The sequence below is a fragment of the Ixodes scapularis genome, unplaced genomic scaffold (genome assembly GCF_016920785.2).
Source record: "Ixodes scapularis isolate PalLabHiFi unplaced genomic scaffold, ASM1692078v2 PGA_scaffold6__148_contigs__length_123643588, whole genome shotgun sequence".
Taxonomy (NCBI): domain Eukaryota; kingdom Metazoa; phylum Arthropoda; class Arachnida; order Ixodida; family Ixodidae; genus Ixodes; species Ixodes scapularis.
The window spans coordinates 1,486,738-1,505,506 of record NW_024609881.1 but is presented as its reverse complement, the minus strand read 5'-3'; the positions used below and the strand labels follow the sequence as shown (position 1 = coordinate 1,505,506).

Here is an 18,769-nt window from a genome sequence, read left to right as displayed (position 1 = left end):
TTTTCTTACAGATAAACAAAACAAGACATCGGAGAGATGCACCATCAAGCATAGTCGTATGCCTGAGAAAAACTTGACGGCACTTGGAATTTCCAGAAAGGAGAAAACACAAACTAAATTTTTAATAACCTTCAACGTCTTTTCGAAGCAAAGCTTGAAATTGGTGGAAATTTTTCATCTATCCAACGTCTTTGTTCTACTAGCTGGTAAGAACTTAGAGACAAAGTCTGATAGCTATGACCGAAAAAATCATGGCGTCCCGCTGTACAGAGCTGCTTCTAAAAGCTCTTTTTAGCTGCTGCCTACACACAAAAACCGATTTTCTGATATGTGTCGCCACCTCCAGTACATAAGGGGAAAAGTATATAAATATATATTATATATATATATAATATAATAATATAAATAAAGTATATAAAAAGAAAAGTAAATAAATGTCGTTACTATGAAGGAAGACCTGCAAGCATCAAATTGTTTCCTACATTTCACTGCTCTACCACTCACTCTGGGCTAAAGAGAAGAACCATTATGATGAACCAAGACTGCAAAGTTGAGGCCATCCAGAGTGTCATTGATCTGCCCCAAACGCGCTGAAGCTTGACGGGTGGGGGTGGGGGGAACTGGTTCAGGGGTGTACCTTGTCGATGAGAAGCTTCAGGTAGTGCTTCACGTAGGTGCTGGTGGCCGGAAAACGTTTCGCAGTCGGGTGTTCCAAGGTGGCTGCCATTATTCTCTTCTGCAGTTCTTGGGTAAGTGCGTGCGTGGGGATACCTTCCTGTGCCAAAACAACCACAGGATGCTTCATTTAGAATATTCTGCTTAAAAGCACCATCCTTATCTACTGGGCTGCGGAACACATACAGTGCAATTTCAGACGCCTTTCACAGCCCATTCTTCACTAAGCACCATAAAGGACGCGCAGAGAAACGCTTATTCAAGTAATGGCCGCAGCAGGCAGCTCCAGTTAGGCATCTGGAAGAAAATCTTAGAAGAATGAAAAACCTCTAAATAGTAACTTTGAAATCGAGTTCAAATGCTACAGGAGAAGGATGGATTGCGAGAAGAATTAAATGCACATAAGTATCAGGGTGTCTAGCAAATTAGTATTTTGAAAATCCCCGACTTTTCCAGGTTTTCCCTGACAATTTCAGGTGAAATTCCCTGACAATTTCAGGTAAAATTTCCTGACCACTGTGGAGGCGGTGAAATATATAAGGCCATTATAACACAAGGCATTGAGCATTGAGCACTGTGAGGATCATTTTGCACGGGCCTAATCTAACTTGCATATTCCGAAATATTTAGGTTCGTCCAGTCCGGATTAAACGAGCGTTTTCTTGCCGTCGACATCGTCAGTGAAGAGGCCACTTCTGGAAACACCATGAAAACATGACGCTCAAGTGCTCAAGCACGGACGCCAATAACAGAATGGCAGCATGGCCGCCAGATGCACACTTTCGAATACTTTTGGGGTTTGCGGCTTTCCCATTTGTTACTAAACCTAGTTGCTCTAACTGGATCTAGCCTAATGTCGCGCTCTCACTCCAATTCAATTCAAGGCTTGGACTGGATTTGTCAGCTGTTCCCTTTGTATCGGGCAGCACACTCTACATCGGGTGAGCAGGGCCCGCGCTCCGCTCTAAGCCGACTTTACTGCATATTTTTCTGCCTCCAAGTCCTCAACTCTGCGCTCAGGGCACTCAATGGTATTTCCGGCTCATTTTCCCTGACTGGGCTTGCTTTTTGACAATATCCCTGACAATTCACTGATTTTTTCCCAGTAACTAAATTTTCCCTTACAATTCCTGGTTTTCCTGGTTCTCCCGGTCGCTAGACACCCTGTGCAAGTAAGTGTATTGTGCATAGAGCAGCGGGAAGTTGGTCGGCTTCAATGGGCATTGGGACGCTGTAGATGAGCAATTCAGCCAGTACGGGACCCCTGCTAGCTCGGGCTCTGCAATGCGCACCACTCGGCAGTGATGAACAACCGTGTAGCTCGTCCAGACTCAATGGGCAGGAATTGAACCCACAATCCCTGCCCTAGTAGAACATATCTCATGTCCTTAGTGTAGTACAGAGTGTCGAGCCGGAACCGAACCAAACCATTATTGTTAGCGGAACCAGAACTGAACCGAACCGAAATCTTTGCCGCCATCTTGGAACTAAACCGGGAAAAAATATAATGGTAACCCATTCAAAATGGTTCACAATATTTTTTTTTTGTATTACAAAATTGATGTTTGAGAAATAAAAATGGGCAGCTGTATTTCTATGTTGTGATCGAAATGTCATTTACTGAATCGAAATGTATGAGAAATAGTGGGTGTTCATGGCACTTTGTATTGGCACTATTCTAAATCGTGTCACGTGGTCATGTGACGCCATGGTGCCAAGAAATGCTGCCAAGTAATGTCACATCACGTGGCAACATAGTCACGCGACTCCCGTGTCAAGTCGGCTTAAATTGAAAATGTCACTAAATTTATTAGCATTGTTGACACCGTGACGTCACATGACGTTGCAACTTCTCAACGCGAATCACGTGACATACTCGTCATGAGTCCGAATCGAGTGCTCGGGTTCATGACAATCAGCATCACTAAACATTCGGGTAATGGCTTGTGTTCAATCAAAGATAGAATGGCCGAACTCTAACAATGTCTAAAGCTCAACCAGTGCCTCCTATATAAGTTACACTATGCCTATCAGCTCCGAGCATTGGCAAGCGGAAGGGAGAGGGCAAATAGTATGTGTGGTTGCCGTGCGGTGGAGCCACCTAGGCGTACAAACGTGCCATGGAGTGAAGCCAACCATCTCTTCCGTAGCAGGTCCAATGATGTTGCCCCAGCAGCACCGACAGCACGAAATCTAATGTTTTTGACTGACGGCTCGGGACCAGCTCGCCGTTTTCAACGGAATATTACTTCTTATTTTCCTACCTTTTCACCCACACACGACCCGGCGCCAACTATTTCTATGTGCGCTATTCAAGGTGACCGCCAAAGCCCCAAAGTGCCGCCAAAGCAGACGATCAAGCGGCCAAGCGTTCTCCGCGTTCGCGCTGCAGAAGCGAAACCTGGCCGTGCTTGTTTCGTAGTTTCGTATTTTGTCTCTGCGAAACTGTTTGAATCAGGGCGGTCACATTCAGAACAGTGTTCGGCATGTTGTTAAAAAAACATATATATGATATATCTTCAATAATAAGGTAAATACAACATGCTAGAAAAATAGACAAAACGAACGTCCGCCAGGCGGCGCTGCCTAGCTGTACGTGCGTGTTGTGAGGTGAAGCATCGGGCCTGGACACGTCTTGGAGAGAAGCTGACGGGCATAGTGTAACTTATATAAGAGGCACTGGCTCAACCCATGCTTTATTCTTTACCAACCCTAGCACATGACTATGATGAACACCGACGGTATATGTACTGTAATTAGTGTCAGATCACGTGGCCATTTATTCTAATAGCAAGTTGAGGAGGGGGGAGCTTTTTTATTTTTTATTTTTTCCACGTCTGCCATTGCGTGGAGAGGAAAACTAATGGGTGTTTTTGCAAGTTATCAACGTTAGGGATTAGCTCTTAGCGGTATTTACTGAAAGTAAAAATATAGTTGCACGACCCGTTTCACACGTACACATCATTGAGGCACCCAAGGATGTTATTGCGCTGTTGCTGAACTGTTCCAGAAAGTCGAATCCAAGAATAAAAGCTAAATGCGACTTATTAATCCAACGATAAAGAGAACGACTAGTGTGTACGTCAGGGATACCTTAAAAGGAAGATCCTACTGGCTTCAGAAGGACAGCCGAACGTTGGCAGTCACTCAAAATCTCACAGGAGTGTCATTTCCAAGTTCTTCCCCAAACCTTGACCATCTCTACCGCCGCTGCCGCCGCAAACACAATGGAGTTCTCGTCTTTTTTCACTCCGTTTAGTGCTCCTCCTGGTTTCGAGGTTCGATTCGTAGGCCCCCTGTACTGGAGCTTTGAATGTATTGTGGTGCCCTCCGGTGGCGGGCAATAGAGTGTCAGAGTAGTACAAGTCCCATGGCCCCGCACAATAACAAACCTGTTCGGGCGACTGTTTACCTCTGCACGCAGCTGTTATTTGTATGTTCGCGTGGTCACGACTCAAAATACGTCCCTCGTAGTCGTCACCACACAACATTACCTTGGGGACCCGAGCTCGCCGCATGCTAGGAATTGTTTCTTTGTCCAAGCATGTCAATACCGGGAGCAACAAGCGCGGCCTCAATGCATTTGAAACGTCACCATCAACAGTACTTTAGTGTTGTCAACTGTCAAGAACAAGAAGGGATTACCCCCCGCATAAAATTCGATAGACTCCCATCGAAACCGTACAAAGTCGAGCGGAGGGAATGATACTAGCCACCCAGCACACTGAGTAAGCGAGACAATTGTTTTTCTCGCAGTCCGGGTTGTTCTGCTGAGCACGGCCACACGATCAAGCGGTTATGGCATGCAGAGAAACGTATGTCATGCGAATTTTACGAAGAGGAACACACTATACTGTCCGACCAGTGGAGCGATCCGATTGAACTACATCTTTTGCAATGTGAGATCAGCAGTAAAGGTGCCGTCTCCAGCGAGAGCTTTCATTTGAAAAGACAAGCGTGTGCGTGCACCAACGCACTACAGACGCTAGAGGGCAAGCATGTGCTGTAGGCAGAGCTTCTACTGCTGATCTTATGTTGTGTCAAGCTTAGAGTGCAAATGTGCAAAAAAAGCCGCAAGAACTCGAGAAGCAGTGTGCAGTAGGAACAATCTGCTCGGCCGACAGACGGCCAATCGCAGCTCAATCGCTTGCGTCTGCTTCTGTGCATTTTTGAGGTTGGTCATCAGCGTGAAGCGAAAAATAGGGACTCTAACCAAAAATTTCATAAACATTTACCCGACGTTTCGGGACCAGTTCGGTCCCTTGCTCACGGGTGAGTGACGAAAAGAAAAGAACACGTGTCGTCTAAGTGCACATACGGATGTAGGGGGCTTTGCTCACGTCACTCAGTCCCGAGACGTAGCTGCTAGGCAGGGAGCCCGAAGAACAATTCACGTTCCCCTTTGTGCGCTGGATAAACCAGGACTCAACAAAGAGCCGCTTTGGCCAATTCTTCTCCAAGGCCAGCACGGTGCTTCCCTCGAAGTCGACAGTGTGGCCGGCTGCTTCTGCGTGCTCCGCGAGGGCGCTCACCTCCACATCCTTCTTCCGGACATCATATTTGTGTCGCGTAAGCCTCTCTGCGAAGTTCTTTAATTACTTTCGCCAACGTATGAGGCCGGGCAATCCTTGCATGGTATGCGGTAGACCAAGCCTTGGGCCGTTTCTTTGGGGGGCCGTTTCTTTGGGGGGCCGATCCTTCGGGAGGGGGAGGCGATGACCGATTGTCGACACGGGCTTATGAATCACCACAATCCCGTAGCGACCGAGAACGCAGGAAAGGATCTCGCTAATGCGGCTAATGTAGGGGACACAGACGCGATCGGAAGGGGGACTGCTGCGCCCTAGGGGTGGATGCCTTGATTTCTCGAGTATCCGAAGAAGAAACCGTTTAGGGTAGCCGTTCTTGCGGAGATCCGATGTGACGACCTTGATTTCCTCCTGGAGGCTTTTCTTTGTAGAGCAGGTGGCGAAGGCGCGCCTGCTCTGGCACAGTCCATGCCAGGTGTCATGATCAGTTGATTCACCGGTAAGCTCTGAACACACAGGTAGCACAGAAATCATGTCCTCATCTAAAGACAGAGTACATGTCACATGAACAAATTGTCTATATGCTCCTAGCGGGAACTATAGGGGGCGCTTTGAAAAACGCGCGCAGCGCCGCTAGCGGAGGAGCTGGCGTTCAACAGTGAGGCGCGTTCAGCAGCCTGTGGCGCCTTTTCACATGCCAAGCTGTGGCGGCGGAAGCGCGCACGGACGAAACTTTTGCTTTTTGAGCCGATACGTTTAGGGTGACGTTGCATGAGTGCTGGGGCAGAAGGGCATTTAGCTCTTCTCCACTTCTTATATATTGAGTATGAGTCGTCATTAGGGGTAATTTCTCTAGTTGCGGCCGAAAAAGGAGTTGGAGCAATTTTCCAAAAAGCAAGACGGCCACCTCCATAATTGCTCCGAGTGGGAAATTTATTACGCTCGTCGCTGTAAACGTATGACTGCTGGAAGGATGATATTTGGAGGCGAGTGAGATGTTCACTAAGTTTGTGCACGAAGTGTGCCAAGTTTCATTAAGACAGCAGGTGTGAAAGTTATGTTTCTAACGAATAAAGAAATAAAGCTGTACGGGATATCCAACATTGGACCCAAAATGCTGTGTTATAGCGGGCTGTGCAAAGTGCAGATTTAGGCACACAGGTGCTTGGACTTGGCAGTAACATGACACAACACTTATTATACCAAAAAGAGGTGGCATAGGGAAACCAGGTGGAAACTTGGTTTGGGTGGCGTAACTCTATGGGAACCGGTTTTGACCATAAAAGGCCTGTCAAGGGAATACCACTGGTCGTGGGAGGTGGAGACTTCACAGGTAGGAAGAGACTAGTGGACTGTACTTCCGATTAAAATAACTTTACGAAAGGTGGTTCTAAAGCCGAGAAAACAAAGACATGGTTTGGCTGTCAAGGGCTTTTTGCGGTCAGCTGTTGTGGAATAACCTGTTGTGCGAGGTGCTGATTTTCGGCGCACAGGTACTTTGACATGACCGTAACTTGACACAACAATTATTATACCAAAAAGAGTTGGCATAGCGAAACCAGGTGGAAATTTAGTTTGGGAGGTGTAACTAAATGGGAACTGGTTTTGACCATCAAAGGCTATCAAGATAATACCACACATCGTGGGAGGTGCACACTTTACATGTATGAAGGGACCGGTGGATGGTATTTCCAGTTCGAACCACTTTGCGATAGGTGGCTCTAAAGCCGGGAAGAAAAAAATTGTTATCTACAGAACTCAGGGTGTCAGCGTTTCCATATCCAAAGGAGGCTGATCAAGAAAGAAGGCACACCACATAAACTTCCATACTAAAGCGTTGATTCTCCAGTGATTCCGAGTTTCATTGTTGTTTTCTTTAGATTCATATTTGTCACTTTTTTTAACCGTTCGAATCTTTCTTTATGAAGTACAGATTGCGTGCCATACTTGTCCAGAAATATTATCGACACGTACGATGGGGACGAAACTTCTTTGGAGAGCATTCCTCCAACGAAATTGGCACTGCATACCCGCGAGTGTGGGATGGCATTTCAGTTCGTCCCATCGGCGCTAAGACATGTAGGCGTTACTGGTACGAAAACAAATGCAGAGCGCAAAGCGGCAGTGTAGAATATGTGAGCCGTGCCGACACAGTGGCAGACATGATCGGGCGACCGAATTTCTCGCGTCGTACGGCACACGTACGGGTTTATCGTTGTTGCTGTCCCACAAAACATCGGCGAGGTGAAAAACTGTCTCTGTCCCCACGAAATACGACGCGTAACTATTGAAGCACTTAATGACGCAGCACAGTGAACTCGGTGCAACTGCACCGCTCAGACTTCAATGCGTACCAACGTACGCAGTGTGGTTCCGGTTTCGTTTTCTCTGGGGTTCTCACTGCCTACCTTCGGTACCGGCCGCGCGGCGGTGCGCCAGTCGCGTCGCACGGAGTGTATAGAAACAAAAAAGAAAAGAAAAAAAAGGAACACACAGCAAATGTTTGATAAGTCCTTCAATGAAAACACTGTAGAAACTGAAGTTCTTTTTGTGTTAGGGACACTGAAGCAGCTCTTATGTATTTTTCACCACTGGTGAAGATGATTGTTGCTTCGCACACTTCTCTAGTATTTTTAGCTCGGAACCGCTTCAGAACTCTGGTGTGTTTGAATAATGGTGAGTATCTGCAGTCCCTGACATGCACCGTAATATTTCAGGTGATTTGAGTGTTTGGGCATGTTCTCTTAACCTCGTATTAATACACTGCTTGACTGCCCCACATATATTTTCTTGCAAGTAAAGGGTATTTGGCATATCACTTCACTTTGACACCCTACATATCTGAGTCAATGTTTGAGACTACATTCTGCCTGGTGATGCTGTTGGCTATTGATCTTAGGGCAGAGACTTTTTAGTTTGTCCGGTGCTGAAATCACGACTCGGACTTCAAACTTCGCGGCTGCCCTCTTCAAGTTGTGGGACAATCTGTGAATGTAAAGCAGAACAGCCAGTCGGTGTTTCTTGTAGGAAGTGGAAAACAAATGCCGGCAGTTGTCCCCTTATTAGGTCTCGTATAAAACGAATTGTGAACACGGCTATTTAAAGCTGTAGAGTAGTTGGGAGGAAGAAGTGATCGGAAGTGACCGCTTAATTCACGCGCCGTCCGAAACTGCCGGCATTTTTTGCCCCGGGCTATTGTCCCGGCTGCCAGCAAAATAGTCACACCCTTTTTTGTATTTTTCAGTGTCAAGTTTTCTATTCGAGGTCATCAAGGATTCGGCCACGTCAAATATGATCAAACTCGGGTATCCCGACGCTTTGAGTGTTTGTACTTGAGCACCGAATTTCGATTTCTAAAGCTACACATGCCGTGTTAGTGGCATATGAGAATTTATTTCCATCTTTCTTTTCTCGTTTTTCACTTCCACCTCGCATTTCTCTACAGGCTCTTTTAAACTGACAGTTGTAAGTAGGGGTGTCGCGAACCGGCCGCGGTTCGAGTTCGACCAGGTTCGACTTTTTCTAACTTTTAGTGCAAAGTTCGACGAACCTTGTATTGAGGTTCGACTCGTGTGCGCATGCGCGACAGGCTGGCCAGTTGGCTTCGGATTGGATGGTAATGGCTAAGAGATGAATTAAATGCAGCTCTGATTGGCTATTTCAGTTAATACAGTACTAAAAATTAAGTTATCTTCTTCAGTTATCAGAATTAGTTTCTTTTAATTGCAGCTGTTCACAAAATAAAATAACCCTTTGCACAAAAAAAAAAATATTCTCCAAACCTAGACATGCTTGTATTAAGGTCTGGCCACATTGTCCACAAAGTCGAACCGGTCGATCTGGTGAAAAGTTCGAAGGTTCGTCGACCGGTTCGACCCAGTCGAACCCCGAAAGTTCGACCAAAAAATCTGGTTCGGCAAAAGTTTGCGACACCCTTAGTTGTAAGTAAGCGCTCTGTCCTCATTTGCGCTTAAGAGGGGGCGCACCTCAGAGCCCCATAGAGAATACATGAGGTTTTTCACCAAATTAAAAACATTCTCACATAATAACGGCTGCGCGGATCTTCTTGAAAATTTCGGCTTTAAAGACATTGAGTCATTATCGCGACACTAAGCGCAACAAATGTTTTATCATAAATTTAATTATATTCTTTAAAAAATCATGAAAATGGTCAAAATCGGCTAATTCGGCACTCTTGCGTTCGGAGCGAATTTACAAAATTATCTAAATTCAAACATAAAAAGTATTGCGCTTAATGTCTTCTAAATTTATTACGGAATCGAATAATATTCAAATTATTCATGTAAGTCGATTGGTTCCGTAACTACAGCAAATATAAAGAACCAAAATGTCGGTGCTTGTTTTCGTCATTTTTAAGGTACCTCTCTCTCCCGTGCGGTGGCGCTCGCTGTCCACGAAATGCGAAATCGTCCGTTCGGAGATCGGCCGGATCGGCACTGTGCGAGGTGTTCTTCCGCGGCCGTATTCCGCGCCCGCATCCTGTTTCATTCTGCACGCCGAGGCGTCAGTGTGCGTGTCTTGCTTTCCTGGTTCTCGCTGGGTAGGTCTCCGTGTTTTCGCAAGTGGCAAATTCACCTTGGAGCTATGGGTCGAAGACAACCGTTCTGTGGCAAGCGGACCGCGAAGTGTTCCACAACCTCGCGGTCCGTCAACGCGTTGTGCTTGTTTCTACTTTTTTTTTTCTTTTAAAAACGGGCTTTTTTTGACGCAAAGTTTTATTTTATCGTTATCCTTCACACAAACGTCCTTCGGCCTTGGGGTCGTGGAAATCGGGGATGAAGCGTGCACAGAGTAGATCGTTGTTTGCCTCCTTTTTATTTTTCACGGACGTCCTGTGACTTCCGTACGGTTCGTGGTCACCGCAATCTAACGCGGGGAGAAACGGGTCGCCTGCTCTGTAGTCAGGGTATTCCTAGGGGAGGATGATAACTCGCTGTTCTTCTGGAAATTCACATATCACCCAAAAAGGTGACATGGGTAATGATTACGGTATGTTTTTTCCGGTGTTTATTTTTGAGCGAAAATCGGTGCATGTTTTTCGGTGCTTATTTTTTAATCACCAGTGTATTATGGGTTGAACGTCTTGTGATGACGCTAAAAAGCGTTGATAACCAAAGAAAAATGCGATTGGACAAGAACATTTCAAATTTCCAATTCTATTCACATATCCATTACGCTCTTCTCGTGGGAGCATCTATCCTGACGAAAAATGCCTAAGTCATTGAGCTGTGAACGCATACTCAGTGTACAATCTTTCGGCCTAGAGAGGTTTTGCGCACGCTCGAACGCGCTTCACAGCCCAGTAGACGAAGTTGGTGGCATCCAGAAGGCGAGTTTTTGAATGGTCTGTAGTAGGCAAAAGAAACAAATAACAATCAACGCATATCAGCTCTTCAAGCGAAGAGGCGCGTTTCTAAAGTCAATGGTTCCGGACGGCACTAATGTTGTTGGCGTTGTCGTAAGATGACGTCAGTTCATACGAACTGACGTCATCTTACGTGATCACGTGACACAAACACGTCATCTTACATGATCTCGTTACACGAAATGACGTCATCTTATGTGATCACGCTGCACGAAATGACGCCATCGTATACGTGACCACGTAACACGTCATCTTGTAAGTCAACCTCTCCCCACAGCAGCGCGCTCCGCGCTTTCCGGGCCCGTGCAGTGCTGTAGTCGAAAGCAAGCTCCCTATGGCAAGCGAAAGCTTCTGAAGTCTCACATTGAGAATACTCGCAAGCGACCGTCTGTGGAAGCTTCGCACGTTGAGGTTTTTGTTGAGATCGAGCCATCGTGTTCCATTAACTATAGTGGAAGTTATCGTTCAATAAAGCCCTAAAAAATATGAATGTAGTTGGTGTAGACATCAAGATCTAATCAAAAATGCGGTTTGACGTCGTTTAATTAACGTGTATATACAAGTGTAGAAAAAAAATGAGTTATTTGTACATAGATGTTTAAAAAAGTGTTTATTATTCGACATACGATTTTGGGAGAAGGATGTGTTCAGATTTTTCTTCATGAGCGCAAATATACCTGACGCAATAAAGAGTGATGATTTCATCGTCCCAGTGGTGAGCAGGTGATTTCTTGCTCGAAACAATGATGCCATTTCATAAACCAAGTTCTGTGACATATGCTTTTCCAATGTCTGGTCACTATTTTGTAAACCTTTCAGTCCAAACGAGTATACTTCTGTTTGTTTTTGTTAGCTTAGGAGGGGGGTCACAGAGCCTATCTTTTTGTCTTCCTCTAGGACAGACGTACAGAGTTATACCGCAACACGCATCTGTGGAGCACACAGAGCTATCGCTCTCCTGTTGGCGGTACAGTAGCAGACGACACAACGCAGCTCCGTAGTCTATCGAGGGCACGGCTAGCCGCGGCCCGTAGCGCGACCGTTCAGACTAGGGAAATGGTTTTGAAGAACCGAGAAATGGTATCTTGTGTACAATAATCACATGTCGTTAGTATACTAGTATTCTACTTGCTAAGCCAAATAAATATTTGCAGCTTGTGAGAATATGTTTGCGTGACGATTTACCGTTCACACTCCTGACGGATGTTAGCGAATCCTTCATGTTCGTGGCTCGCAGTTATCGGTACCCCCTCGGAGTGACTTCACCATATATATTTTTTTCTTGCTTGCAGGACATCATAAAAATCACAAACACGCGAGAAAAAAAAAATCTTATGAGTACGCGTGATTTTGAGCTTCGCAGCTCTAAAGATGCCCGGTAAATGTCGTCCAGCTTGGGAAGAAACTAATCCTTTTTGTTGGAGTTTGACTATCGTATGCTGGCAGCTCGTTTCCGGTCTGTTTTGTCTATACTCTGTTTCACCGTAATTTGGCAACCCTCAGTCAGAGCTGCTGTGAGGGAATCACAGTCGCGGAGCAAAGCATGTGACAGCTACTTTTAGGAGCAGTACTATGGCACCTGCAGTGCGTCTCCGACTGGTGTGTTTAGCGTCTTATGGTGGCCATACATCAAAAGTGGTCCCGAAGTGCAACAAATGACGTCACAGAAGACGGAGTGTAATGCTGTTGCATCTCGCGATCCTGGCAATTCATCGTAGAAATGCTGGCGAAAACCACGAGGGAACACGAGTGTCGCTGTCGTCATGGCGTCCCAACGAAAAGCAATTATACAATTTCGACGTTTTTGTAATTCGGTAATTTAAATTACTGTATACAATTTTTAAGAAAATAAAGACATCATAACCAAATAGGAACTTCCGTGCTAAAACATGCAGTGCGAAGTGAAGACAACTACTATCTTTTTTTTTTTCTTGATGTCCACAAAAAAAAAAGGCTATGCAGCATCGATCCTACCGTTTTTTTGTTGTTTTTTTTCGCACATTATGTGATGTCCTCTAACACGAAAGTACCGACGTAAAAGCGCTGTAGAGACGATATAAAAACAAAAGTTTATGTGAATCGAGCTTTGTAGTGGAACGGAAAAAAATAAATATTTAACGACTTTTTACGGTAAACACTTCACCTCTAAGTAGAACTTCAAAAAAGCGACGGTTACGCGCTTTCATGCCCATTTCAACAAAGTTGGGAGAACGATGTATTGCATCTTGTGAATAGACATGTGGAGCAGCATGTTTATGTTAGAGGCATTGTGTGTAATCGCTGCGCAGTACCTGCCAAAAGAAGATATTATTTGGGCACAGTCTCAACCGTTTCCGTCTGTGTGTGCTACGAATACAGCAACTCTTTTTGTAGAAGAAGTGATGAGGAAATGGCGTGCCCTTGATGATACGATTGTGATTATGAAATAAAATTTTTAATCAGCCAATAATTGCGACCTGTCCGGTCGCCTGGAACCCCGACAATAACTATCGTTCTCTGGAAAGTTCATTCTAATATTTACACGTTTTGTGGAGTTCATCGAGCGAATAAGAATGTTCCAACAATGAGCTAAACCTACACGAGTTCCCGAATCCAACATGGCGCTTTTGAATTTTAGCGCCGTAGATAGTTCTGCGAACAGTGTATACTTCTGTGCAAATATTTGTCTAACAGTTTTGCAACGTTGGAAAGCATCGGAATGATTCAGAATCACTGCGGAGTTGATACTCGGGAAGATAAGACGGGCACTTGGGAGAAACGGACCGTGGCATTTGAGACGGCTGTAGGACCGTTCGTCGAAAGACAATTCGTAGCAGGGCAACTCGTAGCAGGGCTATTCGTCGCATAGGGCAATTCGTCATAGGGCACTTCGTCATAGGGCAATTCGTCAAGATGACAATTCGTCACCCTATTGAAAAAGCTTCTTATGTGTTTAATTTTCCCAGTTTATCAAGTATAGTGCTTCGAAATGAATATTCACGGACGGAGCTCCTCGCTTGTTTGGTACTTCCCTTTGAATGGGTTGCTCAGTCCTTCGGTTCGTAGTATATAAAAATCCTCCGCAAACCAGCATCTTTCCGCCCCTTGCAGTCCCGATGACTTCCATAGCGACTGCGAAGATACACGCTCAGACCAAACATTTTATAGCATTCGGCAGATGTACGAACATACCCTGGGACCTAAAAGGACGTGGCTAACAAAGAGGTCTTCAAAACTTTATTTTGTAAGCCTTGAAAAGTTACTTCCGATCTTTCCGAAAAAGAAAGATAAGCGAAATCGAAATAACAAAGGCACTTGAGTCAGCAGTGGGTCTAGGCAGTTGCATAATCACCAGAACGAAACGCCAGCGAAAAGCGGTAAAGGTGACAGGAACCGAACAGGAGGAAGAAAGGTGGTAAAGGTAATAGGCACCAAAGAAGTCTCCAAACTTCTGCTTGTAGGTCCTAGAAACCGGGCAAAGGGTTGTGAACTCTCCAAACAGGATACGACTAGAGAAGAAAAGCCTCCGACTTTTCTGAAACCCCAAAAGTACGTGGACAAGGTGGCGGTCGAACGTTTCTTGGAATGCTTCTGAACTTTACCATTTATACATACATGTTCCATGTCCCCAAACCCCCGGTAAGCGGTACGCCTTGAAAAGTTTGTTCTTCACTTAAGCGGTAAAGATGACACGGACCGAACGATAAGGAAGAAAGGTGGTAAAGAAAATAGGCATCAAAGAAGTCTCCATACGTCTGCTTGTGAGTCCTAGAAACCGGACAAGGGATCGTGAACCCTCTAAACAGAATACGACAGAGCACCCAGAGAAGCAAAGCAAGGAAAAAAAAAAGTAAAAGAAACATCGAAGCCTTATCTTCTACACAAACTTCTTCTATGACTCGACCCCCCCCCCCCCCTTTCCCACACACGCACACACACACACGCCGGTTTTCGACAAGTTGCCCTAGCGACGAATAGCCCTATGACGAACTGCCCTACGTGACGAATTGCCCTGCTACGAGTTGCCCTGTTACGAATTGCCTTTCGACGAACGGCCCGTAGCCCAATTGAGACAGGGGCACAACGGGGGGACAAACGTGCTACAAATACAATCGCATACCCTTCCAAGGTCATCGCTTGGGCGACCGCGCGCGCGCCCAAGAAACCTTTCTTTTCTTCTTTTTAGGGGTGGTTGGGGGGGGGGGGGGGGAGGGGAGTGGTGTAGGCGCTGATTGTCTTCCTCCTTTGTGGCTTTTGACAGACGCACAACGAGACTGGCAGAACAAGCGCATGATTCATTTCTTTCGATGGAGGCGTTCTGTCTGTGTATGCAAACATGATTTTTTCCCCTTTTAGTAGTTAGTTGTTCTTGCCTTGACTCGGGTCCCAGTGGGTGCGTTGTCGTTGTATGCCCACTGTTTTTTTTTTTTAGTTTATGGTAGTTTTTGCGCTGATCGGGTATCAAGGTAGACAAAAAGAAAAAAAAATGAAATAGCGCCTCGACAAAAAAAAAAAGTTGTTGCGATCAGGAACGTTTTTAAAGCGACTTTAGGAGCCTGCAGTGTTACCACAGGTGCAGGATTGAGAGCGTAACCCGCGCACTTGAAGAGAAGGGGAAGCTCTCGTCTTATTGGAACTCTCTTTTATGGGTTTCCACGTCGCGATTGTCCTTCAAAATCTACTGTCATTTATTTCTCGCTCGTGGCTTCCAAGTACTGGAAGCCACGACTCGAGCCACAATAGTTTTGCGAAATCAAGGTTTCGCTGAAATGGATAACTCTCACGTACAGTTCGACGCGTAATACCTTTGCCGTATTGACTCGCGAGAGATGCCCCCAACACGGCTCAGTATGGCGGTGCTCCAGACCTAACATCTAAATTTTGTTGCCTTACCTGTTACTATTTCGCGCCCATCTTGAGCCATATCAAAATGAAAGCGCATGATGAAATAAAAATGACACTCGTTTTCCGCTCGATGGAAATTTCACGCCAGCTCGCTGTCTTTGCTGGTATTTTGAGCGTTTCCCAGCGATGCGGAGAGTTAAAAAAAACACGTACGATGGCATCCTTTGCACACTCATTACTTCTATAACACTGAGCCACCTCGTATCCTTTTGTTTTTCTTTCATGGTACTAATTTTTTTCTGCGCATTACGGCTGTTACGACGCTAACTCTGTCTGCCCTTCGAATTTGAACTTAGGCTCAGATCACGGACGAACCAGTTTAAATCAGGAAAATATAATTAACACTGTAGCAAAGTAAATCTATCATATCGATCGGAAATACGATTTGGCACATTCCATCTGAACACATATTGTGCACAGCGAATGCAATAGCGAGTCAGCGTGCAAAACGCCGCCACACTAAGCTACCATAACATCTCAGCGATTTTTGCATAGCACCGAGCACGGAAAAGAGAAAACAGTTATTCATTCACCTAAACGAAGCAAATTTATTTAAAGCCCGGACACTCCGTACGTCCAATCTAGCTAAGGTTATCAATAGACTCGACCATGTCATTTGTCGAAACAGATAAAAGACGTTGGCAAAAATGATTAGACTGAATAAGTGAATCTAACGCACGTATTTTACCAACCGACGGTCGCGCGCCTTCAATACCCTTTCCAATTGTCATTGCGCACCTTGGACACACTTTGGGGAGCAATGCATATTTACATCGCCGCCCGAGGTCTCCATTGAACGTGTAGTGCTGACCCAAATAAAATGCTAACCTGACTCTCAATCGCTCACCGCAAAGGACGATTTCGAACAGGCGGTACTGTAGGTCACTTGAGATAAAAAAAAACAAAAGAAAAACAAACTATAGAAACGAGCGTCGTAAAAAAGGGGACCGGCATTTTTATTCCTACCTCTGAACAGAAACGAGCGCAACCCAGTGCATCACACAGCGCAGAGGCCGGACTCGGCCACCGCGCGTACATACCAAGCGCGCGCGAGGGAGGGAGAGACTTCCTCCGCCGGGAGAACACGGCACATTTCGGGATCTATTTCACGCAGCGGATAACGCGGGCCTTTTCACACCTCGATACTGGCGCCATCTAGAAGTTGCGCGTCCAACCACGTTTCGAGCCGCGCGCCATCTGGTGGCTGAAACGGACGAATAAAGAGAGGTACCGCGCCCTCTTAATTCAGTCCAAAACCGCTGTTCGCTAAAACGTCATTCGCTCACGTGATAAGGACCTCGTACGAGTTCAACTTACCAGGCACTGCATCGCTTCCGACGCGGGAACACAGGCAAGGAAGCGGTTGGCAAGTTCTTTGAGAACACCTTCTGTCATCGCGACTATTCTAAGCACACTAAACTGCTAGTGTTTAGAGTTATCGCCTATATTCGAACATTCGTTTGAACTGCTGGCCTTTTCAAGCAAAGCTTGAATTACTCCGGAGTGAAGGAGTCTGCGACCCTTTCCACTAGACAGCAAGAACAGCTGACTTCCGGTGCACCTGACGATTCCTCGTTTAAAAAAGGACAACACGGTCTTCTAACGACAAGTACCGATAAGCATGCGGTCAACGTGCCGAACCACCACCACCAGACGACCGGACTGACCGGACTTTACGGAACCCCGCCAACCCCGCACCGGTGATGATGACAACTAAAGACTCGGTTGAAATTGATAGCTTTTGGAAATGAACAGTTTCAGAAAGATGACTTAGTATTCGCAATGCCATTTAAATGTATAAAAACACGTGTATTGCGCGTAACTGTGTGCTGAAATAGTCCAAGAAAACTAAAATTTAATGATGATGATGGCAAATGTGTGAACGCGGGCGGACGGACGGACCACTGTGGGACGGACGGATCTAAACGTCTAAACCGTCTAAACCATCTGGTGGACGGATGGGTGGACGGGCGGTGTTGCTGCTGTTGCGACGTCAAGTTGAAGCGTTGAAGCCTCTGATAAACTGTGGTTGAATCGTGTGTCTTGGCAACGTCCCTACAGCCATGTCTTCGAAGGGGGTTGTGCGCCGCAATCTACGTAAGCGACGCCCTGTCAAAGACGCTGAGCACCCTGCCGACCCTGCAGCGGTCCCTGTTGAACAGTCATCCGCACTTCGTGACCAAGGAGGGCAGGTATGTCTTGCGCTAGAAACGGCGCTATTTTTCCCTGCGATTGCGGTCTGTCAACGGATACTGAAAGATGAACCGCATGTAAGCGATGAGACGAGCGACGGAGACTTCTCGCTGTCACTCGTCGCGTCGCGCGGTTTTTGGAAAGCGCGATTCAAACCAACTCGCTTTTGTGCGCGCGTAGGCAAGCGTAGGCCGTGCGTCTGCCGGAAATTGCGTAGTTCGTGACGTAGCGCTGATTTCTTGCGCCTTCTGCGTAAGAAAGTTGGATGATTTAAACTTTTTCTGAACGCGCAGGGAAACGCGCATTGACGTAGTAGGGCGCTCCTTTCCCGGCCAATCGGTGGAGGGCACTAGTCTTCGCCGTCTGGCGCAGATGCTCTCCGCTGGCCCGACCGCGCACCGCCCTAACCAACGTGCCTGGTTGGGACTCGGAAAGCGCCCCGGAAACAGCAACAACGTCACGAAATACGCAATTTCCGGGAAGCGCACGGCCTACGCGCGCACAAAAACGCGTTGGTTTGGATAGTGCTTAACCCCACGACCAGACTCATGTGCTCACCGGGTTCATCGGAATGACCGAAACATCATTGACGTCGTCAGGGTGTCGAACCAAAATATTTTTCGTTCCGGTTTTCGCTCCGGTTCAGGGAAAACGGTTCAGCTCCGGTTCAACTCTGGAGTGAAAAAATAAAGGTTCAAACCAGTTCGAACCGGTTCGTACTTATATGCTACAAAAACAATTGACGACAGCAAAAGATAAACTATGCATATTTTATAAAAGTGTTACATATAAAAAGCAAAGTCTCACATTACAGTGTGGTACGAACAAGCTAGTGCTGGGGCACTACAGGACGTGCGGGTGAAAGCGCAGTTCAATGTCAGGCAGCTGACCGAAGAAGCAGGATGTCGTCAAGCATATGCGGGGAAAGACGGCACCTCTGAGACGATAAAATCAACTTCAGTGCAGAAGGTGCTCGCTTCATGCTGACCTTGGTCGCAGGCACTCCCAGGGCTACTTGCGCCAATGCGCAGAGTTCTGGATAGCGCTCCCGTCTCTCCTCCCTAAACCGCAACACGTTAGCGTGCCTTGAACGCCGCGGCTC

At 46.3% G+C, this 18,769-nt stretch overlaps 1 protein-coding gene across 1 annotated transcript in view; it reads right to left on the bottom strand.

Moving 5' to 3' along the window:
* The window catches only part of LOC121832953 (protein-lysine N-methyltransferase EEF2KMT-like), a 41,374-nt gene extending 24,034 nt beyond the window's left edge, over positions 1 to 17,340 (bottom strand). Inside the window, exons 1-2 of the mRNA XM_042294588.1 lie at positions 16,792 to 17,340; positions 638 to 775 (exon numbers count right to left, since the gene is read on the bottom strand). Of these exons, the coding sequence (XP_042150522.1) occupies positions 638 to 775; positions 16,792 to 16,869 (216 nt within the window). The 5' untranslated portion in view covers positions 16,870 to 17,340. The remainder of the gene's footprint in view (positions 1 to 637; positions 776 to 16,791) is intronic.
* Between the last annotated feature and the right edge of the window lie 1,429 nt (positions 17,341 to 18,769).